This window comes from Papilio machaon, chromosome 5, assembly GCF_912999745.1.
Source record: "Papilio machaon chromosome 5, ilPapMach1.1, whole genome shotgun sequence".
In the NCBI taxonomy this organism is placed as follows: domain Eukaryota; kingdom Metazoa; phylum Arthropoda; class Insecta; order Lepidoptera; family Papilionidae; genus Papilio; species Papilio machaon.
Window position 1 is genome coordinate 5,437,601 of NC_059990.1, and position 25,591 is coordinate 5,463,191.

Sequence of the window (25,591 nt, forward strand, 5' to 3'; positions counted from 1 at the left end):
AGTTATTCATATTATCATTGTTTTATTATTATTTTGTTGCAATGTAGATTAATACATTACTTTCATTGTAACAGGAGAATGTGAAAATGAATTAATGGTAGCCACCTTACGTCATAGCTTGTCGCATACGGTTCAGTTTACGTCAGAGGGTGGTCGCACGAAAACACGTTGAAAACATACAACACCTACATTATTGCCTCATTGTTACCTTAAGTAAAAAAATGATGCGATCTTTTTCCATTTGGATGATAACAGACCATCATGTTAACTTTAATGTGCGACGAAATATTAAGTTACCTAGCCACTGTCAAAGAAAGTAAATGAAAAAAAAATGTAGAATATTTTAATTATGTTTAAAGATAATTTCTACACTTTTAATCATGCTTTAGTAACAGTTAAAAGTTTTAGTTCGTATCACTTCTTCATGGTCACACACATAATTGAGTCAGTTAAACTACAAGTAGGAACATTGACTACATTTGAATGCACAGTATCGGCTGACTAAGAAGATAATTATAGTAAACTAGCTGTCGCCCGCGACCCTCCGCGAAGAATTAAAAAAAACGTAATAAGTAGCTTATGTGTTACCTTCAACAGAACAGAACAGAACAGAACAGGACAGAACAGAACAGAACAGGACAGGACAGAACAGTACAGAACAGAAGAGAAGAGAAGAGAAGAGAAGAGAAGAGAAGAGAAGAGAAGAGAAGAGAAGAGAAGAGAAGAGAAGAGAACAGAACAGAATCATCCGTCCGTCCGTCCATCCGTCCATCCGTCCATCCGTCCATCCGTCCATCCGTCCATCCGTCCATCCGTCCATCCGTCCATCCGTCCATCCGTCCATCCGTCCAAGCCCAAAGAGGTATGATCCCAGCCAAAGGCGGGCATTAACTCGTTAATCCGTTAATCGTTAATTAACGAAGTTAACATTTTGCTTAACGGATTAACTTTTACGTTAACTTTAAAAAGTTTCAAAAACTTCCGTTAAACTCAACTTCCGTTAATTTAGTCCGTTAATCGTTACATTAGAAACTTTGAGGCGTGCTCTCATTTTGTTTAAATAATGCGCCACGCCACGCTCGTAAGTTCAGTTATGTTCAGCGACTGTCAGCGAGTTGAATTGTGAACGAACGACTTGATAATGGATATATGTGAAGTTCGCGTGCAAGTATCACATCAGAGCGTCCGAAAAAGGCTTGGACAGGACAAAATCAAAAGAAGGTTCGAAAACACTTTACTGCATTCATTCTTTTACACGCTACGTACGTACGCACAAGTAACTCTTTAACGATTAACGAAGTTAACTTTTTAATTAACGAATTAACGATTAACGAAGTTAACTTTTCGATTAACTGTGTCCATCTCTGATCCCATCCATATGATGATAGGGGTATGAAAAATAGATATTTACCGATTCTCAGGCCTACTGATTATGCAAATTACATATATATTAATATAAAATTTCATGAAAATCGGTCAAGCCGTTTCGGAGGAGTATAGTAACTTACATTGTGGAGATTTTTATATATAAAACAAAATGATATGGTAACTATAAGATATAAGTAGATGTATTAATAGTTCGACTAAAAAGCAAAACAATGTTAAAATATTTCGTGTTGTCTTCACAGCGGGAGGCGCGTGGGCACAAAAACAGTTCAGTGTCCAGTTATCCAGACGTTTCCTGTTAACGTAGTGTTCGACTTATCACGCAAAAACATCCGCTTCGATTATTGAAAAAAATGTACTAGCGATAAACAAAATTAAATATTATTTTTAACACATTCAAATTAAGGAAGGGAAAGATGGTGGCGAACAATGAAAGAACAGAATGAATATCAGAGTGATAAGTTTCGATCGAGTACATACCTAATCTTTACAGATCCGTATATTAAAATATATTTTATGTAAACGATTCATAAAAAATCATTAGAGAGAACATCAGTAAAGCAAGTTTGTTAGATATTAGTAATTAGAAACATTGGCGATCAGCTTTTACTATTTTTATTCTTTTAGTACTATTTAGGTAGTGATTTCGTACCGTAGCATATCATACTTCTAATATTATAAATGCGAAAGTTTAGATGGATAGATAGATGTTTCTTACAATGTATCGCCGGAACAACTCAACGGATCTTTATGAAATTTGGCACAAATGTAGAAGTCTGCAGGAACACATAGGCTATCTATTATGGTTTTTTTTTAATTCCGTGCGACACCTAGTTAGTATAAAATGGAATAGTGTAAATCAAACTCCACAGAGAAAAATAAAACAAAACACATAAGAAAATATTATTTATTAAAATCACATTTTTCATTAGTAAAATTAATAACATTAGTAAAAGTGATTTTGACAAAGTGAACCATAATTTATTAAATAAATTAAAAACAATCTAAGAATTTTTTAACATAAATAGAGATATCTGAAAATTCAACTCGATAAAGAAGCTCTCTATAAAATGCGATTATAAAGATTAAAGCAATTACTTTAAGCCCAGTCTGTTCTTTTTAAGACGTGTAGTAAATTAAATTTGTCAGTTATTTTTTACTTAACACCAACATCACGTGATGTGACTGCGACCTTGGTACGTGTGATATTGGTTGTAGAATTAGCAGCTTTAGCGGCCGTGCCGAATTTTTTGACTGTTGTTGTAGTGGTAGTCGTTGACGTTCCTCCATTGGGTAAGTGTTGTACATCTGTGTTTGTACGAACTTCTTGAGAACCAGCTTGCTTCTTTTCAAAGGCATTAGTATTACTGACACTCTTATCAGTAACTTGCTTATATCCTTCCCTTTCTACAGATTCTTGATAATTTTGATTGGTGTTTGATCCACCTCTCTCGCCACTTTCATGCATATGTACAACTCCTCCTTCGACAGGAACGACTTCATTTCTATTGTACCTTTCAAAGGATCCATTTCCATCAGACGTATCTATGGTGTAGGAACCACGACGAATAGGCTTTTCTGGTACCCAAACAATCTCTTGAGTCAGAGTTTCTTGGACTGGTTCAGGTGTCGCAGTCGTACTCCTAGCTTCACTGGGTGATCTTAAATGAGTTACTTGAGTACGAGTATCATAAACATTTATATTTGATTCGTTCGAGTCGTCGACATGGTTTTGCGATATTATATTGTTCGATATATTTTCGTTTGTATTGTAGGTTTCGTACCGAGGACTTTCAGCGTTTCTCGGCGTCGAAACGATTTGTGTCCGCGTTACACGCACTTCCTCATTAGTTTCTTTATCTGTTTGTTGTTGCGGTGTAATCGGCCTTAGTTGACCCAAGCGAGGAGAATGCTTAATGCCGAACGTAATCTGAGGTGTTTTACTTAACTGGACCTGAAAACATATTAATCAATTTTCATGTTTTATTAAGTACAATCAACAAATACTCCTGAATTATAACCATTAAATGTAATAAAACTAATATCATTTGAAACTACATTGTCATAATTATTTTTCACATCATCGTCATAATTTTAAAAATAGGATATTTAACTTAGCGGTAAGAAAAACAAAAATTATAGATCATCGTATAACGTTTGTGAATTGCTTTATTTTTACTAAAACAAAATATGACAAATTTAGCTGCAAAAGTATTGATTAACATATTATTCACCTTTTCGGGGAAGTAGGTGCCAGGCGCGGGAACACGAACACGGTCGTCTACGGGAAGTTTATGACGTCCTGAAAACGTGTAGACCGGAGTATCCAATACAGATGCTATTCTGTACGTATTGGGGGCTGAAGCAGACAAAGTAAAACGTTAGAAAAATTACTAAGACACACGTCTTATATTCAACCTTAAGGGTTGGTTTATTTAACTTACCGGGCGAATCAGCATATTTATCTGTTTGAATTTTGACTCCAAAAGTATATTGAGGCGAATATGTTAACACAAATTTATAACTCTTCTCTGGATTGTATGTGCCAGGAGATGGGACCTTTAAACGTTCGTCTATAGGTTCCTTATGTCGACCAGATATTGTATATAGTGGAGTTTGAACGGTTGTAGGAATATTGTAAGTATTGGGCGCTTAAATTAAAAAAAAAAAACAAGTTTTTATCAATATTTCAAATTTTTGGTAAATAATTATAATAAAAGCTCTTAAAAAATTAATGCTAACCTGGTGTATCCTGAACTTTCAAATTATCAGTTTTAATCCTAAAGGAATATTGTGGCGCGTGATGCATCATAACTTTATCTGCTTTATCGGGATTGTATGAATTTGGAGCAGGGACGTTATCTGGCTTAGGAGGATTTGTCTTAATTCTGAATGAATAACGTGGAGCGTTATCCAAAAGAATTTTATCTGCCTTATCAGGGTTATATACATTAGGGGCCGGAGTATCGTCGATCTTCTTATTTTCAATCTTCGGACGGAATGTAAAAGCGGGAGAATGCTCGTGAAGTACTTTATCAGCTTTTTCAGGATTATATGCATTAGGCGCGGGATTAGAAGACGGTTTTTCTGCTGGACCTTTCAACCCAAAAGAATATTTAGGTACACCATCTAACAAATGAATATACTTGCTTGGATCATAGGAATTCGGTGCAGGCGAATCGACTGACTTAGGAAGGAGGTGTTTAATCCTAAATGTGTAAGAGGGAGAACTTTCTGAAATCGCATTAGTCCCTTTTTCTGTAAAGTAGGTATTTGGTCCTGGTGTATCAATGACTTTGCTTGGATGTCCTTTACCAGCTATTGTAAACATAGGCGTACTGGATGGTAGATTTGGGTCATAAGTGTTAGGCCCAGGAGTAACCGATGGTTTTACATTTGATCCTTTGCCAGATATAGTAAATTTAGGAGAATCGTTAGAAATATGTGGGTTATAACTAGTTGGACCAGGAGTCTCTGATGGCTTTCCGTCTACTGGACGGCCAGAAAATGTAAATTTGGGAGAATTTTCCGCCAAAAGTGGATTATAGGCATTAGGTGCTGGAACATCAGATGATTTTTCTTGAACATTCCTCCCTGCCATAGTATATCTTGGAGTCCCGTCTAATAAATGGGGATCGTAAGCATTTGGTCCAGGAGTATCCAATGGCTTAGCATCAGTACCTTTGCCATAAAGACTAAACTTAGGGGTCCCATTTAGTAACTGGGGATCATACATATTTGGGGCGGGTGTATCACTGGGTTTATCGTTACAATTCTTCGTTCTAAAACTATACGAAGGTGAAGAATCATATAAAATTTTATCGACTTTATCTAAGCTATAAGTATTTGGAGCAGGAGTGTTGTCATGTTTTGGTGTTACTCCTTTTCCACTTATAGTAAATTTTGGTGAGTTGTCAAATGTATTTATAGATTTTTCTGGAAAATAAGCATTAGGTGCAGGCGTATTCTCAATTTTCTTTAAGTGTTCTTTTGGCCGAAACGTATATGATGGAGATGACTCGTGCAAAAGCTTATCGGCTTTGTCCGGACAATATGCATTTGGTCCTGGAAAGTCGTCAGTTTTGCTTGATGCTCCTTTTCCACTTATTGTAAATTTAGGTGATGTATCTAAAATTTTAATACAGTTCTCTGGGGAATATGCATTAGGCGCTGGGGAATCACTTCTTACAACATTTTGTTCCTTAATTCTGAAACTGTACGACGGAGACGATTCATGTAAAACTTTGTCAGCTTTTTGTGGATTATAACTATTAGGAGCAGGGGTTTCATTAATTTTAACGCACTCACTTTTACCAGAAATACTAAATTTGGGCCCACCGTTAAGCATATGCATTGACTTTTCTGGAGCATATACGTTTGGAGCTGGTGTTTGTTCAATTTTTTCCACAATTTCCTTTGTGCGTATACTGTAAGCTGGCGAACTTTCGTGTAGAATTTTATCAGCTTTCTGTGGATTATATGAGTTTGGCGCTGGTGTTACTTCATGCTTTTCTGCTGCTCCTTTACCAGCTAACGTATACTTTGGGCCACTTTTAAGAACATTAAGTGACTTTTCAGGCGAATATACATTTGGTGCAGGGGCGTCGTGTATTTTAACAATCTCCGATTTTGTTCGGAACGAGTAAGCGGGCGACTTTTCTCTCAATACCCTATCGGCCTTTTCAGGGTTATATGCATTCGGTGCTGGTAAGTATTCTATTTTTTCAACTTTTAATTTACCAGAAAGGCTATACTTTGGAGATTTTTCACGGAGAATTGCATCGGCCTGAAAATATGGAGACATAAGATTAAAAAAATGCCCAACAACAATATTTACCGCTAATTAAACTACCCAAGTGGAAAAAAAATAGAAGTAATATAAATGGTTACGCTTATGTTATTATAAGATAAATTTTTGTTAGCCAAATATTACAATTAAAAACGTTCATAAGTACCTTTTCATTAAACGATTTTTAATATTAGTAGTTAGCTTGGAAACTCGCACATATTTGAAATGGAGATATTGGAGATATTCAAGATTCTCGATCGTATTCTTACAGCTTTTAAATTAACTATTAGCAAAGTCGTATTGAAGCATTAAACATTTTTAAAGTTATGAATATATTAGTACTTGTAGATGAATTTAGTAGAAAAAGTAAGGACTATGTTAGTTACAGGGAGGTTTAAATTGTTGGGATTTCTTCTGGAGCAGGATGGTATGCAGGTTGGCCGGCGAAGCGCGAATGACGTATGCCAAATGTATGCGATGGCGCCCACGGAAGGTTCACGCAAACCTATTGTTAGAACATCTATTTAGTATATGGAAGTGTTAAAGTCACCAATTTGCAATGATTCTTTAAATATGATTACATATCATTATTAAGTTTCTTATTGCAGCCATAATTTACAAACCATGCAAAGGTTAATCATGAACTACGATAATAAACAGACATTCATACACGTATATTATGTTATTACTTACTCAATAACACATGATGTTTACGAAAGTTCGGGAAAAAAAGCCGAAGCAAAAGAACTTGCAACAGTAGCAAACTCAAAATAAGTGAATATAATACCTTTTCAGGGCAATAAACTCCGGGTCCTGGCACAGAAGCAGAAGGTTGTTTGACCTCCCTTCTTGGTGCCATGGTGTACGCGGGTGGTCTCTTAGTAAGCACCGCTGCTGCCTTATCGGTGGTGTATGTACCCGGACCGGGCATGGGCGTTTTGCTCTCGATAGTTTTGCCCCGACCGGTAATACTGAACGCTGGCGCTGCGCGTTTACTGCCCTCTTTCGCTTCTCCGAGGACTGGAGGCATGGAATAGATGTTGGGTGCTGAAAAAGTTATAATACAAACTTTTAAAATTCAAAATCTGTAAAATTTATTCAGAATATTTTTATGGAAATAGATAAAATATGATATAGATAATATATCACATTGTAGAATGAACAGAAACAAAATTGATAAAAAATATTTTAACAACAATAGTGAACAAAAGAAGCGACGGATAAAATCACAAATATAGTATAATCAGGATCAATGTTTTAAAAACAAATAAAGATTATCAAAAATAAAAGTGAAAAAATGTCTCGCTAAACTGAAATACTAATGAAATAGAAACAATGAAGAAATTCATACTCAATTCAGAAACTACAACGACTGAAAATGATCGAAATACAATATAAGTGAGAAAGGTGCAATTAATAAAAATCATGTGTAAGATCACGAAGTTTAAGATGAATAGGACACAAACTAAAAACAAAATACTATAAAAACAACAAGCAAAATAACAAGACCACAAAACAGAAGAAGACCAAGATACAAATACATGAATGTGATAAGACTTCACGGTTTTTCGGTGAGCGAGATAAAATGTAACAAGACCATAAAGTACAAGATGAGCGATACACAAGACACTACGAGACGACTTGTAGCATTAGCACCTGGGGTCTGGCTACCGGGTTGCGGCATACTGACTCGAAGACCGATAGAGAAAGCGGGCGCGTGACGAGCAGCTTTGCTGGGCTCGTAGTCACAAGGGGCAGGCGTCGGGTGCACACGCGGCGCTGGCCACCGCCCGTGTAGCGATGCCGCAGGAACCGACGCACGACCTGACGTACTTACGCTGCTATACTTTGATGTTAATATTTAAGCTCTAACCTTAAAAGCTTTAAGCTCTAGTCCAAACTCCCACTAACTTAGAGCGAAAACAAAACAATCTAAACATTCATTAAAAAAATGAAAATATTTGAGAATTCAATTTATCCTCAGTAACAAAATTACTATAAAACATTAAAATATTACCTTATACATATAACGGTAGCTAAAACTAACATTTCAGTAAAATGAAAATCTTTGAACTGTAGTTTTCTTGTTTTTAAAATGCACAGAAAATTTAGGCAAATATTAAATTAAAAAATAAAAATTTTCGATAAACTTGAAATTCCATTTTATCGTTTGGTCTTTAAAGCTTCAACTAGTTACTTGCTACAACAAAACATGTGTATAAAGAAATTAAAATAAGAAATAAAAATGTCATTATTATAGTATTAACCTACCTCGGATCAAAATTGGTCCACAGAAATTCAAAACACAAACAATTATCCAAGATTTAATACACAAATGCGAACTCAGCACGATGCAATTGTATGAAAGTGGATGTGCGACTGAGGCTGCCTCGATCGGATATTGCCTCCCAGGCTCAGCGGACACCTACACCATATGACTCATCCCCGATCACCTTCGTGCACACGGACTTATTTGGCGACAACAAACACGGCAAGTCGAACTTATCCAACAATGTCAGAGCTTTAACTTATCCAAGTAAGTGCACATTCAAAACGAGGCTAATTATTTCATTCATGAATATACTGCATTTTTATTAAAATGTATTACAAATTTATAAAGCTTTTAGGAAACGAATGCTTAAGCCGTTCTCCTAATACGGTCATGAAAAATAATATTGGTTTTCTTGACGGCCGCTAGAAACCTTCAATTTAATTGTACAGTCGGATTGTTCAGTTAAATCATACATGTATACTAATTTGAACTATCACTTAAACTTTACAGCTCTCTGATTTTCCTAAACACCTTCAATTTAACTAGAACCTAGCATGAATATTTGTCACAATCGGCTTCGTATCGTCATCGTTAATTATGGCTAAATTAGTATGACATTTTAGTGCACTTAACACCCGATAGCCAGGCGCTGCACAAATTTTAATATAAATTTTTTCGATGACGATACAATGACGATTGTCTCTGTGTGAAAACTAAAAGAAGCAGGTTTGCGATAGTATTTTTCCTTTCATTTGCGTATTATCGTAATATATTTGATATAAATAAGATACCTTTTAGTGTCAGCTAGTATAAGCTATAACTTATATGAGTAGGTACTACAGATCAATAAAAAATAACCGGAAAGAAATCCAAGCTAGGACATTTCATGTTTTTCTCCGCATCTACAGCGGAAGTCTATGCGTATCACGTTTACCGCTCTTACATATAATATGTCTAAATAGTTCACAGCAAACTGATTATACAGTTTTAATGACTTCGATTTAAATCGTCGGGCGAACATTAAACAAGCGAACAGGAAGAAACGTATAAATAAGGCGGGCGACGTCGTTAATGCAAATTATACGGCGTCATGAAATCATGACCCATTAGAAAATACGTATACCCTTACAGAAATATTTGTAAACATTACATTTCCAACATACTAACCGAGGTCACGACACATTTCCCTATCAACAATTAACTTAGCAACTTATTTGTGTTTTAAGTGAGCGTATTTCAACTGCATGTTTTGTTACCTAAGGGGAAAAGGATGGGTTAATGGGATAAGGACGCATATTTTGTCATAATGGTGAAGATCTCTTAATAACCAATTCCTGTTTGGTCGATTTGTCTTCGCATATAATATATTGTTTATTTTATAACGTAATGGAAAATAGCTACAAAAGTTGTTACATCAAGCAAGTTTCCCAGTCAGCTGCACTTGACACTGCAATTACTCAATTAAATCATTATCCAGACCACCCACGCTAAGTGACACTGTGTTGGCGTGCGAAATTGTCACTGTTATCACACCGTATATGGCACGTTATTTAGACAAACATCTAATCTGTAAGCTTTTAGGTTTGATATTTCGCAGTAAACTTACGTACAGTAATATAATTAAACTGAAGAAGAAATTGTTACTTTTAGCAGACATGTTGACTCTCTATAACACAACAAATAACAGTCGTGGGCGACACTCAGTCAATTGTCCGTCGTATAAATTACAATTATCTAGTTCACGACAATTTTCAGATGGAGTCTTGATCAAACTATTTCTAAACGATGCCAAACGAAGACGTCGATTTAGTTTCGCTCTATTGAACATACTGACAACATGTCACATGGCTGTTAATTTTAACTAAAGTCGGTACACACCTATATTACTTAGTAGACATTCAGCTAGTAACATTAAAATTAATAGAATGAAATAAAATGATCTGTCACAATATAAATCGCCTATAGTTAATTAAGAGCTGTAAACAATCATAAACTAGAAAACGATACTGTTTCCAGTTAAAGTTCTTCTGCATTAAATCTCTTTATACTTAAAGATAAGAAAGGTGAAACAGCTACATGTTTACAAATAATTAATGTTATTATTTTCCTTGGGGTTTTTCATTATCGTACAAGTGGATAGTAAAACTTTAAAAACCTAACGATTTAAATATAAATAAGGTGAAGACGGGTCATGTGTAATGCTAAATAAGGCAGCTCACAAACTGTGGAAACACTAAACAACAATTACATAAAACAATCATGGTATACAATGCTGTAAACACTTTTGTACCATTTGAAAAATAATATATCTAGCACCAGCATAATTAATTGGGGCCTTCGCTGATCGTAGGGTAATTTTGCAAAGTTAAAGATAAATCCCTTGGTCCTCCTAATCACTCCACTTCACATTTCATATGTTTACACAGCACTAAAAATATTTTTTAGAATATAGCTTTGTAATCAGTGTACTAACCTTTGGCGGTCATTCCTTCAGTGTTGTAGGTGGCGGGTCCTGGACCGGCGTGCCCACTAGCGGCAAGCTCCAACTTCTGTCCGAAAGTGAACGCCGGCGCTCTCGGCTTGCGGGATTCCGGGGGCGGTTTACCTACAAAGTACCCGTATGATCAAAGTAGTTAAACAGCATTTTCTTAACACAATGCTGTATATGGTAGACTCCAGCAACAACAACATATATTGCACAAATGGGACGACTCGCCCGGTGCAATACAGACCACACAAAAGGCAGGCGTGAAGTGAAAGCAATTCCGCGTTTCGTCTGATGAGTACGTGTGCCAGAGGCCTAAATCTCTATTCCTTCCCACCTTTTTTATAAGGAAAGTATGTGAAAGGAAAGTGGAATTGATGGAGGATGGAATGCATAGGAAGGCAAAATATTCTCTTTTCGTGCGTTCCCTCCTCCGTCGATTAAAGGTGCGAAACTCATTTGCAAATTGCGAATGTCTCTTGGCAGTTGTCGCTTTGCTATTTTGACAAATTCTATTTAATATATTTAAAGTACAACATATTGTGACTAAGTTTATTTTACATTCTATTGATGACACGTAGGCTAATGCTAAATTTAAGGATGTAATACAATGAGCAATTTGTTAGTAAGAAATATCTCTGCTTTTATTTATAAAATAAATTAATTGAAAGACTTTTTAAAGTAATAATTATTGTTTATCCCAATATATAGTTAAATCTCGCAACTACGGACGTGGGTAAATTATTATTTATGTTCCAAAATCGAACAGTGACACCTAATGTAGTAAAATATAATTAAGAAAATACTTTTCGAAAAATAAAAGAGGAAAAAAGAATTACCAAATTATCCTTTTGGTTTAAAACATCGGTAAATGTTTCGAGCAAGAGAACAACATCGAGCTAACCTTATGAAGGTCAGCGTCGCCCACAGACGGTCCAGATGGCAGCCAAAACCGAATTAATTGACACTTCACGAGACAATACTACTTAAAGCACTGATATACTTTAAAGGATTTAATAAAAAAGTAAAATGATACACAATGTATGTTCTATGCGACTGCGTCGTTTGAAACGAGAAAAACAAGTACTGAATGTTTTGCGGAATGATGTCACAGAGCGTCTGAACGCGAGCGAGGCCGCGCGAACGCGATAATCTCGCAACCTCCGCATGATGTCAGCGCTACTTGCGAATCGCGAACACCTCGCCTAAATCCATACATCACAAGCTGACTTATTAGCAAACCAAATTTAACATTGCATGTTGTTTATAAAACAAACACAAAATTTAATTTTTACGATAACATACGTATTTTGACCAAGATGATACCATATTTTTCCTTTTGAAGCAAGTTTTAATTTTGTTTTCCGTGAAACTATAAGAGTACCTATATATACATTTATTATTTGAAAGGTAATATATATAATAACTTTTAGCTAACTAGATCTGATTTTCTTTAATCCGAAACTTGAGAATTTGCGACTGTTACGAAAAAGTTACGACAATAACTAATTAATTTTATGTACCTATTAGTGAGGGTAGGGAGACGACGGCCGGCCCCGGGCTGGCTGCCTCCGCGGCGATAGGTCCTCGGCGCTTGGTCGGTGTCCACGGGTTCTGGCGCACACCCATCGATGAACAAGAGAAGTAGTTTTTCGATAACGTAGTCGTTGTAGGTATATTCGTACGACGGATACCCAAACTCTGCAAATTACATAATGTAGTTGCCTAGGAACTTTCTAGCTGGGTATGTTAGGAACCACATGTTTTGGAAAAGAAAATCACACAGTGGTGCATTTGATTAAAAAACAAAGTTAAAGTTTATTTTAATGCTGAAGATTTCCTAGCAATGTGGAGAAATAGTCTGAAGACACAACTCAGAAGAAAATTCTGGTTTATAAGTAGTCCTATTTTGCTTCACTTATAGCTCCGAAAAGAAATTATGTTTTATGACACTAATACAGCAGCTTATGTTATACAATTTCTAACCCGTTTGTTCCAAAAGTAATTAGTATAACAAAACTTTTTAATTACCCTAAAATGGGCGAAAATTTGGGGAATGTACATTTGTTAAAAGTTTGTAGATTTGAACTAGTTATGACCGTCTAACATATAGAGGTAGTTGTGTGCACTAATCGCTTGTTTTATCAAAAGCTTAAAGTTAACCTTAAGTTAGGATTAAGCAACTAAATTTTAAACACTGCCAATTACTGGTAAATTGCAGTTTGTGTAACATGGTAAAAAGTAGGTTGTAAAAAGTTGCTTTAAGCCCTACACAAGTATGCGAACATTGCATACCATTGCATAAAAACTTGCTATATGGTCACCTGTCAGAATCGTAGGTATGTCAAATGACTTGCAAGAGCTTATGTATGACAAAACTATTTTGTAAGGTATTATTGCATACTAATAATATTTAAACCGAAGTTATTTTCAATTGAATTCGCTCCTATTGAACTGAACTAGTGTTTTTGTACATACTCAGTTTGCCATTTTACCCTTAATAGATGCTTCAAAGGTCGCGTCTGAACATGGGGTTCACAAAATAAAATATGTAAGTAATAATATTACAATACTTAAATAAAGAATACGATAAAATACAATGATGTCACTTTGTACTTATAAATTTTAGAATCAACAAATCAAAAAGTCGATGGGGTAAAAAAAATAATTAAACAAATAAAGGTATATCTACCGATCTAGTTTGACTTATCGCCGATTTGATTACCTTCGCCGACCGTAAAGACGAAACTTGTCGGACCGACATTTTAAAATATAAACAACTAAGTATACTTATTAACAAAATATATACTGTAAAAACAACGGTATGAAAATATTAATCCTTTAACAAGTTACGAAATACGTTTTCTATTTTTTGTCTTGTGATTTATGTCAAAATAATGTTAAGTTTGACATTTAAGATATTATCGTATTTACTGCCAGTTATATGAGCGGGTATAATGAACTCGCCAAGGTGCAATCGCTGTGATATGTACCTTATTTTTTTCCAATTTATTTTTTTTCACAAAAGCAAACACAACTAATTAGTAGATAGTTAATTATATTTAAACCGTAACAAAATTAAATTAAGAGACGTATCTTTGATTTAATCGTCATTAGGCCCGTGTTACTTCACTGCCACACCAAGCCTGGATTGAATAATTAAATTCAATAATACCATATCCGAGAAAAGTTGCAGTATAGTCTATAATTAAACAATGATCAGAAAATTACGCACACATCATACAACTCAATGCCACCGTCGATGAATAACGTTGACCTTAGCCAACGATTTAACTTGTTCATAAATTGTCTGCTTAAATGGTAAACAAAAAGTAACCCGAACAAAATGTAGATGCGTATACCTAACAAAGAATATATCTTTTAATACACTGATTTATATTTTGTCGGTTTATAGGTCCAGTACGAAATATCCTTCATTGAAATTGCGTCACTACTATTTTGGTTGTCGTGCTCACCTTTAACTCTAAATGATTATTGTAAGATGCTTGAATATCTTCAAGGTTTCATTTGCAATCTGTTTAAGCAGAGATCATTGTATAGCCGGAACAAGTGAATAAATAACTTTAACTGACTTCTCGCAACTTGATAGTTTATATAGTAGTACAAGGATATCTGGCCCGGTGCGAAAGGCGCTGCAAACGCGGTAAGTTCTGTCAGAAAATATGCGATCCTGACATGGGCATAAAAAATTACATCAAATAAAAAAAAATGACGACGGCTACAGTACAAAAAATATTTTGTAACTCTTTTTTGACATTGCCATGAAGGCGCTAATGAGCTATAATTTATTTTGACTTATGCCACCCGGATCAGGTATCCTGGTCGGTCTATAGGTAAACAGTAAGTATTTACTAAGTTCCTAAATTCCAAATCATAAATGTAATATAAGGTATAAATATATTAATATTTGAATTGCATGTATGCAGTCTTGTTTAAAATGGTTTAATTTGTACAGTTTATCGTAATGACTTCCCGGCGCCTGTATTTTTACGGAAACATTACCCGAAGGTCAAACATGCAATATTAACAAAACGGAAATTATTTTATTGTAGACCAGTAGACGATTTTTTTTCGTAAATCGAATAATATGTTTTTTTCGTATTGTCATATTACTTTAGAGGTTATTAAATAATTAATATTCGCTACTAATTGATTTTTAAGATATTTAACGTCGAGCATAAGATTTTTTTTGTCATGTTCAGCATGCCACAATAAAACTAAGTATTCGGTCAATTATCTGTATCAGGTAAGTGGCCGCATAAGACTGAATTATTTATTCTATAGTGCTGTTTAAAAAAAAGTGTCTCGTGTCGTTATTAAACCTAAAGTCCGTTAAAATATTTGAAATAAAATTCGTTATATTTTAAGTAATAGAACTGAAGCACGTTAACAAGTCACGAAAATGTCAAATGAAACTTGTACCGTTTTGGTGCATTAAATGATATTATATAATTTATAGACTGTAGTGTTTGTGTCTATGGAATAGATACAATTCACTGTCTCATGTACCACACTGGGAGGGACAGCTGTCTCTGGGTAGTTGAGTGACGAACACGGTACGAAGCGGACGTGCGCCTGCGCTCCAGTGTGGTAGTGGTGAGCCAGTGTCTGTCCTTAATCATCTTTAGGGACCCTATGGTCCTACAAATGGCGACGAGGTGAAAAAAAAAAAAAAAAAAAAAAAAAAAAAAAAATAGAAAATTGGTAACTATGTCCGTATTTTGCGCCCTAAGTAATAAAATACTTGTGTGTAAATTAAAACTTTCAATCAAGATATTTAATTTTATGCCTAAAAGTAGAGTACAATTATTATAGATTTCATAATAGAAGAAAGATGACAATATGATACGGGGAACATTAGTTTACAGTATTATCCGATTTTATAAGTTGTATACGTGTAAAATAGTAATGATGATTTATTGCAAGCATGCGATATCACTTCCGCCGTCGTTATCTATTTATTATCATGAGTAGGAATATTTGTCTATTAAAGTTTAGTTCACAAAAATTTTAATTGTCAATAATATTTACAAATTATTACAGCTAACTGTAAAAAATTAATTGTAAAAAAAGCGATTGAAATTATTGTAAATTATTATACCTTCGAGTACTTACAATATCAATCTTCATAAGTGTAAGGAACGTCAATAAAAGGCGGGGTCAACGGGTGGCCTGATTTAATTGTAAAGATGTTTTAAATCTGTTATATTAATCCACTCACTATTTGGTCATCAAATATTCTCTGTAACGAGACACATCAAATGCTACAATAAGTATCAACTGACATATTTATTTTGTTCAGAAATAATTATATTTCTGGCAAAGGTATTTGTGAATCTTCTTCAACGAACCGTTCTAGGATCTAAAACAGTGTCATACGAAATATGGGTCTATTATCTATTAACTGCAACTAAGTATTTCACGTAAAATGACAGGTACAGGCCGTATTTTGTAAATCGGCTATCATTTTAACTAAAACTAGCTTTTACCCGCGACTTTGTCCACGCGGAATAAAAGGATAGAAAACGGGGTAGAGGTAGTCCTATGTCCGTTTCCTGGTTCTGAGCTGCCTGCCCACCAATTTTCAGTCAAATCGATTCAGCCGTTCTTGAGTTATAAATAGTGTGACTAATACGACTTTCATTTATATATATAGATAATACAGATATGTAGTGCTCTGGATTTCCATTAAATTGGAGATATATCTTCGTCTATTTTGGATATCCATTAAATTGGATATATGAATGCGTAAATAGGTAAACCTAACAAGGTACCTTCGGAGTATTGAAAAGTATACATTTATAATTTGGGTTTCTAGTAAATTAGAGATATTCTAAACTATTTTATTACATTGTACAAAATGAAATTCATTAGATTGAATTTAATGTCTCGGACTTCTTTTAAATAAGAAGTATTAGTAAAAACAAAAGAACTTTCATTAAATTGAAGGTATTTTAGATTTTAGATTTAAATCGAACATTTTCAGTAGGAAGCAGCTGAACGACTGCTAAAAAGAGAGGTATATTATTACAATAGCGAAGATAATTTGTTTGTTTACAACAAAAAAGTATACGCTAAAACGAGAAAAAATAAAGAAAGAGATAGAATAATTGTGTTAGTGTAATTATGATTTTTGCGTATATTGAAAGATTGTTTTAAAATAAATCGAATGTCGTTGAAAATAAGTCAAAACATATTCTTACTAATTGACTATAACGATTTTATAGGTGATAAGAAAGATAGAAGACATCACCCGCAATCGGTTGTTTTCGTTATGTCGTGGTCATGTGACGTACACTCTGTACACTGAGAGCAATTTAACTTTATTTAACATATAACATTAGATCCGACGATATAACATTAGATGCTAGAAGTTATCGATGGCATCTCAGTTGTATAGTTTGATGCGTTGAGATGTATCACTGGATTGGTTATATAGTTTATTTATCAATGTTACAATAAGTTCCCTCTGATGTTAAGAAGTTTTATTGATAAACCTATGTTAATAAATAAAAAAGTAGTTAATACTAAAGTCTGTTCGTGGGTCCTTAGCAAAATATATATATATTACCAAATTATACGTAAAATTAAATGTTCAATTGTGGGAGCATGAGCAAATGAATATCCGGGTGCAAATAGTAACAGATACATGTAAATACTGCACAAAAGTTTTGATTATTTTCTTTTGAATATTACCAGGTCTCACAGTTTAATAGAAAATTTGTGTTGTCTAAATTTAGTTAACTCTCTAATTCCGTGACGTCGGAATGTCGAAAAAAAAAATGACTGAAAAGGTAATTTGTCCATCATTGTCAGTGTAGTATACAAGTGTGTGTAACTAGTGCACGCTGTCATGTGTATTGTACAGGCAGTAGTACATCGACCCAATCGTCTAAGTTTTATTTGAATTTAAAATATAACTAAACTATAGATAGGTTTAGCGTTCGTCCGTGATTTCGTAAGCGCGAAAAAAAAATATAGCCTAGGTTCTATTGATAGTCTCGACAAAGTCGATCCATGCGATTCGGAGATTATTCATATGGCCATTTGCCTGATTGTCCCTAATAATATTAACAAAAATTTACTTTAACTGTCAACTTTAACTTGCGTTAAATTTTCATTAATTAAAGGCTTAAACGAATAACGAAGTTACATTTTTATTTAACGAATTAAAGATTAATGAAGTTAACTTTTGATTAACTGCGCCCACCTGTGACCAGGACCATAACAGTTTCACAAATTATTAACATCCTGAAGGAACTCTTTAGTCGACTGGGCTATCCACATTCAATCACTGCAGATAATGGCCAGCAGTTTGTAAATGAAGAGTTTAAAACTTTTTGTGAAGATTGCAATATTAAACTTTTAGTACTGTTCCATATTGGCCGCAAATGAATGGGGAAGTTGAGCTTCAAAATAAGGATATCTTAAAGTGCCTTAGAATAAGTGCAAGCAAAAAAAAAAAAAAACACGAATATAAGAGAAACATTATATTAGTATTTTGTGATGTATAACTGTACTCCTCACTCTGTAACACGAAAGACCCCTTCAGAACTTTTCTTTAAACGAAAAAACAGGGATAAGATTCGATGCTACACGATATTATTATTATTCGGGTTAGTTTCGACATACAACAAATTATTTAATTCAATACTTAATTTTGACATTAAGCTTGAGTGTTGTTGATACGCCGGCTTGATAATACATCATGGCGTCGGCTGGAACGCTGAGTGATTAGTGAATTGATACATACTTAAACCAATGATCTTATGACTTATGATAACATTGATACTTAGTAAAGCAACAACTGCAATTTTTTTTTAAAAAAAAGGGAAATGGATTAGCTAAGTGTGCATTTGAATAATGCATAATTATCGTGATTAAATAGTAAATACTTTATTGGCATAGCCGTTTGGTTTATATGAAATTTATGTTCATTTATATAAAATAATGAAAAAATTTAGATTTCAACTTAATTTAAGGTTAATCTATATACTTTTCTTCGTACTATTCATGGCGATCATAGTATATCTTCGAGGGGAGTTCATTGCAGCCACTGGTAGTGACAATGACTCACACTTTTGTTTTGTTTTGTATTTTCTGTACTACAAAATATATCTAAATTATACGTAAAATGTTTGTTAGCAACAAGACCTACCGTTCTCCTATATCAGTTGTTAATTATTGCAGATATCCATTAAGTTGGTTGTACAGTCACATGCACGGAAATGTAAACATTGTTCTTGTTATGACGACATGACTTCTGATGGCGTTGTTCGATGAGTACATCATTTAATCAGATGATGTAAATTTCTTTTAATTTAATTAATTTTTATGACTACCATTAGGTTTAGGTTTAAAGATCTTTATTTCTCATAAAAAAAAAAAACACACAATGCTTCACTTACAATGAAAAAAAAAAAAAGGAGTAGATATGTTCGGAACCGTACCGCCGTGCGTAAACAACTTCTGTAAATCCGTGCTCGTAATTTTATAAAAAAAATAGTTATGAATAATTGCATTTATTTTTATTTTTCTGTGCGTTGTAAGGAAGGTGTAAGTTTAAAGCGTTTGCTATAAACAAATGTTTTGTGAAGTTTTTAAATGTTATTAAACTATGCTGAACAATTATTGATATACCCGAAAAATAAATATGTATATCATACAGGCTTGCGGGTTAATACGTAATATAGATACAGAATACAGGATCAATATAAAGCAAAGTAAACCTTAACACAACTATAGAAGAGAATCTAACTTGACAGAAATGACAAAGTTATATATGTAGAAAATATTGAGAGATTATTACAGTTCAGCGATGATATATGATTTAAGTTTGTTTTTGAAAGCATTAATATTGTTACAATTCTTTATCTCGTCTGACAGTTGTTAAACATTTGAACGTCTTCGAACGAAATAGTTTTATTCCATAGATAGTTCGCGGAGTAATAGATTTAATTTGTGTTTGTTACGTCAGTTATGTTTGTTATCTCTTTTTTCGAGTTTAATGTTAGACTTAATGTTTTTATTTGTTATGTTCATTATGAGAGTACAAGTCCTAAATTTAAACATTTGAGTGACATTAAGTAATTTTGTTTGTTATAAAGTTCATTAGTTGGAGTTCGGTAATCAAAAAATTAAATTGGTGGTAATGATTTTCAGTAGATGTGAATACATTAAATTGGAAACACTTAGATTACTATTAAATTGGAAACAGTTAGGTAACCATTAAATTGGAAACACTTAGATTACCATTTAATTGGAAACAGTTAGGTTACCATTAAATTGGAAACACTTAGATTACCATTAAATTGGAAACAGTTAGGTTACCATTAAATTGGAAACACTTAGATTACCATTAAATTGGAAACACTTAGATTACCATTGAATTGGAAACACTTAGATTACCATTTAATTGGAAACACTTAGATTACCATTAAATTGGAAACAGTTAGGTAACCATTAAATTGGAAACACTTAGATTACCATTAAATTGGAAACACTTAGATTACCATTAAATTGGAAACACTTAGATTACCATTTAATTGGAAACAGTTAGGTTACCATTAAATTGGAAACAGTTAGGTTACCATTAAATTGGAAACACTTAGGTTACCATTAAATTGGAAACACTTAGATTACCATTAAATTGGAAACAGTTAGGTTACCATTAAATTGGAAACAGTTAGGTTACCATTAAATTGGAAACACTTCGGTTACCATTAAATTGGAAACACTTCGGTTACCATTAAATTGGAAACACTTCGGTTACCATTAAATTGGAAACACTTCGGTTACCATTAAATTGGAAACACTTCGGTTACCATTAAATTGGAAACACTTCGGTTACCATTAAATTGGAAACACTTCGGTTACCATTAAATTGGAAACACTTCGGTTACCATTAAATTGGAAACACTTCGGTTACCATTAAATTGGAAACACTTCGGTTACCATTAAATTGGAAACACTTCGGTTACCATTAAATTGGAAACACTTCGGTTACCATTAAATTGGAAACACTTCGGTTACCATTAAATTGGAAACACTTCGGTTACCATTAAATTGGAACACTTCTATTGCTGACTACAGAGAATTCCATTCAATTGGAATTGAGGTTGCCCCAGAGGACTCGAAATTTATGTTAAAGAATTAGATAGGACAAACAAACTTGCAAGTAGTACATTTATCTCTACGCCTCATGTAGTCGGAAAAACTACATGTCACGGTAAGGAATGAAGAAACTGGACAAATACTAAGAATGAACGTTACACATCTAAAAAGAGTGGAAGGGGAATGGAAATGTAATGGAAATTTAAATGAAGATACATCAAACATTAATGAATGAAACAATCTGGTTGGAAATTATTAATTTATAATTACAGTAAAAAAATATATATAAGATGTTTATTGAGTTGAAAATAATAATAAAATAAAACTTGTTAACAAGGAAGGGATGTAGTGTTTGTGTCTATGGAATAGATACAATTCACTGTCTCATGTACCACACTGGGAGGGACAGCTGTCTCTGGGTAGTTGAGTGACGAACGCGGTACGAAGCGGACGTGCGCCTGCGCTCCAGTGTGGTAGTGGTGAGCCAGTGTCTGTCCTTAATCATCTTTAGGGACCCTATGGTCCTACATAGACTTAACATGCTTATGTAAATAGGAGCAGAGTTATTTCAATCTAAGGCAGAAACAACCCGATTTGTACTTGTTATATCTGTATCATTAATGTCGACGTAGAAACCTGCTAATAAGCTAGAACATTAACAGTCATACAACGCCCACACAAGACTTCATACACGACGGAAATTAAATTTGATTTATCACTAAAGTATGACGTCTCTTTGAGAGGTTATTGTTTGTAATGATAAACGTTAACGATTCCTATCGTTATTTTATTTGCTTGCTAACAAAGGTGTTACAAAAAGTCTACAAAACAGTCTGATTGTTTTGGGTGTGGAAATACTAGTTTACTACTTTATTAAACTGAAAACTAGTAAAATTATTAGCTGTATTTGCACCTTGTATATGAAGGTATGAACGAGCTACTTTAAAGCGAGTTACTGCAAAGAAAATATGAACTTACGTTCTGTTACATTTCATAGCGTAGTATGAAAGTGTTTGGACAAACCCGCAATGGGGACACTTATTGTAATGATGTATATTGTACTGTGTTTAATGTAAATGAAACAAAAAAAACTTTATGAACATTCAATACTTTTTTAAAAATATTACTCAAGCACAAAATGTAGGCATCATAACCACTAAGATACGGTTACTTCAAATAAAATGTATATATTGAACTATGTAGAAAAATATCGAAATTTAAAAATTCATATGACGTCAACCAATTATATATAGCAAAAAGAGTTCATGTTTGTCATTGAGCATGAAAGAAAAGTTAACTCTGTGCCAGGCCGTGCAAGTCGCTGTCATCGTGAAAAATGAATAAAATCGTATTTGGGCCACTCGTTTCATAGCAGCTATCCCGATCCCCTTCGCGAAACGAACAGACAGTCGATGCCACTCCAAAGCTCCTATTAACCTTTCACCTTTTCGATGAAATGATCAAATGCGCAATCACTTTGTAAGGTAATATAAATCATATCATCACTATAGGTATACTTAAAGTTGGTGACTTCGCCCTAGTATATTATATTATATATTTAATAGTCAATTTTCAAGTAATTCTGCTGAAGGAAAACATTTATCCCTAAACACCCTACTTTAAATCTTGTGTAGGATGAATTAAAGAAAATCCGTAAGATTATTAGGAAGATGACGTAGGTACATACATACGTCATTTATTATTATAATTAAATATGTAGTATAAATCAATGCTTTTAAGATATACATTAATTAAGCTTATTGCCAATTTCTAGATAACGAGACTCACTTTGAGTGACCTTCAGGCAATATGTACGTTAACAGATATCAATGTCTTCTTATTCTGAGTTGATATTTACCTTTATTATAAACAAACATAATATTATCTAAGTATTTAAAAGATTTTTAATAAATTGTTGACCTGGGTCATTAAGATCATAGAAATTTACTTAATATAGTTAGTAGTCAGTCTAGCCCGCTCATTGTCTTCTATTAAAGAGTCAAATAGAATGTCCGAAATCACAGTCAATTAAAGTTAATTGTGAGACGTGTATTTAACAAACGATATGATTAATTTATAGTCAAGAACAAGATGTCGTAAAGAATCTGAAGTCAAAGTATTTTGAAATAATTTAAATAAAATGACCAATATTTTAATAGATGATGTTACTGTTCACAATATGTATTTTGTACATATGTATACATAACTAGCTATTGCCCGCGACTCCGTCCGCGCGGAATTTAAAAAAAAACTTTATAAGAAGCTGTGTATTCTTCCAGACTATGTTTTACAACTTTGCCAAATTTCATCAAGATCCGTTAAGCCGTTCCGAAGATACCTTCAAACAATCATCCATCCATCCGTCCATCTAAACATTCGCATTTATAATATTAGTAAGATAAGATGCCTATGAAGTTCCGTAATCAATGTGTACTTTCTTCAATTATAATACATTTATTGGAATTATTACCAGACTTTAATATGTATTCTTTTTTAAGAGGCCTAGTCTTTCGTGATTTGTGACACTCGTTCCTTGTAGGTAACTAATAAGGTAAGCCTATTTGCCTATTTATATATAACTGTGGGTGGTTAAAGTAGTTCTAATAAACAAGGCGTTTATAGTCCTAATAAAGCCAAACAACCGTGTCAGAAAGTATATAAACTTCTTCCCACGATAAATGTGTCTCCCTTCTGCGTTATGTCTTTCTTGTTATATTACTTTTCATGAGTACCTCGAAAGTTAGCTTTTAAATCACAACCTTTCTCTAATACCTTCCAGTATTAACATCACTTACATATGTAAAACCTATGTAATGTATATTACAGGCAGAAAATATAGAAGAGCATCACTTCTTAGTCTTATATTTCTTATCCTGGCACATTTTCTATAACAGTAATTATATAGATACACCAACAATACTAGACTACAAAAGAAAGGTAAATTTCTTCATAAAATCATCTATATAAAAATTATTAAATATTTATGTCGTTGTCATTTCGCAATTTTAATAGACGTAAAATGTAGCAGGAATTATGCAAGGTTATATTAATTTAACATATGAAGTGTTATATCCTCATATGTCATTTATTACGCTATAAAGAATTGTATAAGTGACGTCATTAATTATCCTAATATTTTCTTTCTTTTATATTCGTTTATCCACAAAATGTCAAATTAAAGCCAGTGGGATTACAGATATTTATGTAATAATATAGATATTGTATTAAAAAAAAAAAATCTTCTATTTTTCATTTTCCATACTGGATGTTTCTATGCGAAATAGTAATGATCTAACGTTATAAAAATGTATTACAATTAAAATAATCAAAGGTGCTTTTACGCTTCCACTCACCAGTAAAGTTTAGCTATTTCCAGTTGATAGTCCAATTGTTATAAATTACAAATAATTAAATTATATCGTTAGTAAATAATTATTATTTGTTTTTTTTTATATTATAAGTTAAGATTCGCGAATATTCGATCAGTCAAGCTGTCGTTGTGCGTCGCGTCGCGCGGTGCACTGCGGACGAATACTCGACTATTTTGCTATTTGTTTGTTTGCTCCGCTTGAAGAGGCTGATGTCGCGTGGGCGCTTCCCGCCAAAAACCAGTTGCCTTGGTTACTTGGTTATAATGGCGTCATTGCGTGATTTCTCTTCCTATTATTAAACTTATATCAATTTTAATTACCTTTATAGTCTTATTGATTATCTACATACATGGCATAGTAAACAGAAAGCCATATCCAAAGTGGTGGTTACAAAGAGAGAACCCTAAGTGATTTAGTTGAAAAAGCTACAAATGGACTTCTTATGTAATCTTTAAACGATTCTCCAATGTGTCAGAAAATTTTCTGTGATCACATAAGTACCAATTACTTTTATGCTATAAGTAATTCTTTTATTTATGTATTTATATACTTTGTTAACCTTGGGATTAGAACTAAGTCCCATAAAATTATTATAAAATAATTTAATAATTCTCTGGCATAACTAAAATGGCATTGACCTATCGCTACTAACGCTTGTACAAAAAAGCTGTGACTATTTGAGTAGATCGAAAATGTGAACGGTTTTTTCTCCGACGATAGCTTTTGATTCCGGATCTCAGAAAACAAATGGTTGATGTAAACTATGTCAAATGTATTCTAATCTTAACTTTAGCATTTATGGTTAAGACTGTTGAGGTAAAAGCGTTTGCTTCATTAAATACGTTACCTTCTGCAGTGCTAATCTACCTACATAGATGCAAATACTTCCGCATACGCCAGCTCACTTCACAATATAACAATTACTCCTTTATGATCGAAATGTAGTCGGCAATTTGTTACTTAGTCATTTCTGCGAGAGCTTGAATATTACGAGATATTTTAACGAAGATTCTTAGTTGTATACCTACTTATTGAACGAATAATTATAATTTTAGCTAATTTCACATACATTCATGTAATCTGGTGTATTTTCTTATCCAATTTATCCTATATTCTTCATCCATTTTGTCTCTGCTAAAATAATACGGTATCCA

At 33.6% G+C, this 25,591-nt stretch overlaps 1 protein-coding gene across 5 annotated transcripts; it reads right to left on the reverse strand.

Moving 5' to 3' along the window:
* Positions 1 to 2,429: 2,429 nt before the first annotated feature.
* Positions 2,430 to 24,582, reverse strand: LOC106708851 (nascent polypeptide-associated complex subunit alpha, muscle-specific form). Of its 5 annotated transcripts, none has more exons than XM_045678189.1 (9): positions 24,420 to 24,582; positions 12,456 to 12,633; positions 10,921 to 11,052; positions 7,832 to 7,999; positions 6,963 to 7,222; positions 4,129 to 6,172; positions 3,831 to 4,037; positions 3,621 to 3,745; positions 2,430 to 3,340 (listed from the first exon to the last, which is right to left on the reverse strand). In XM_045678189.1, the coding sequence occupies exons 2-9, from the start codon at positions 12,559 to 12,561 to the stop codon at positions 2,543 to 2,545; spliced, it is 3,840 nt and encodes a 1,279-aa protein (XP_045534145.1). In that variant the 5' UTR covers positions 12,562 to 12,633; positions 24,420 to 24,582; the 3' UTR covers positions 2,430 to 2,542. The 5 variants fall into 5 exon arrangements, with proteins under 5 accessions (XP_045534145.1, XP_045534144.1, XP_045534146.1 ...); XM_045678188.1 differs by lacking the exon at positions 24,420 to 24,582 and adding an exon at positions 13,625 to 13,642; XM_045678190.1 differs by lacking the exons at positions 7,832 to 7,999; positions 24,420 to 24,582 and adding an exon at positions 13,625 to 13,641.
* Positions 24,583 to 25,591: the final 1,009 nt, after the last annotated feature.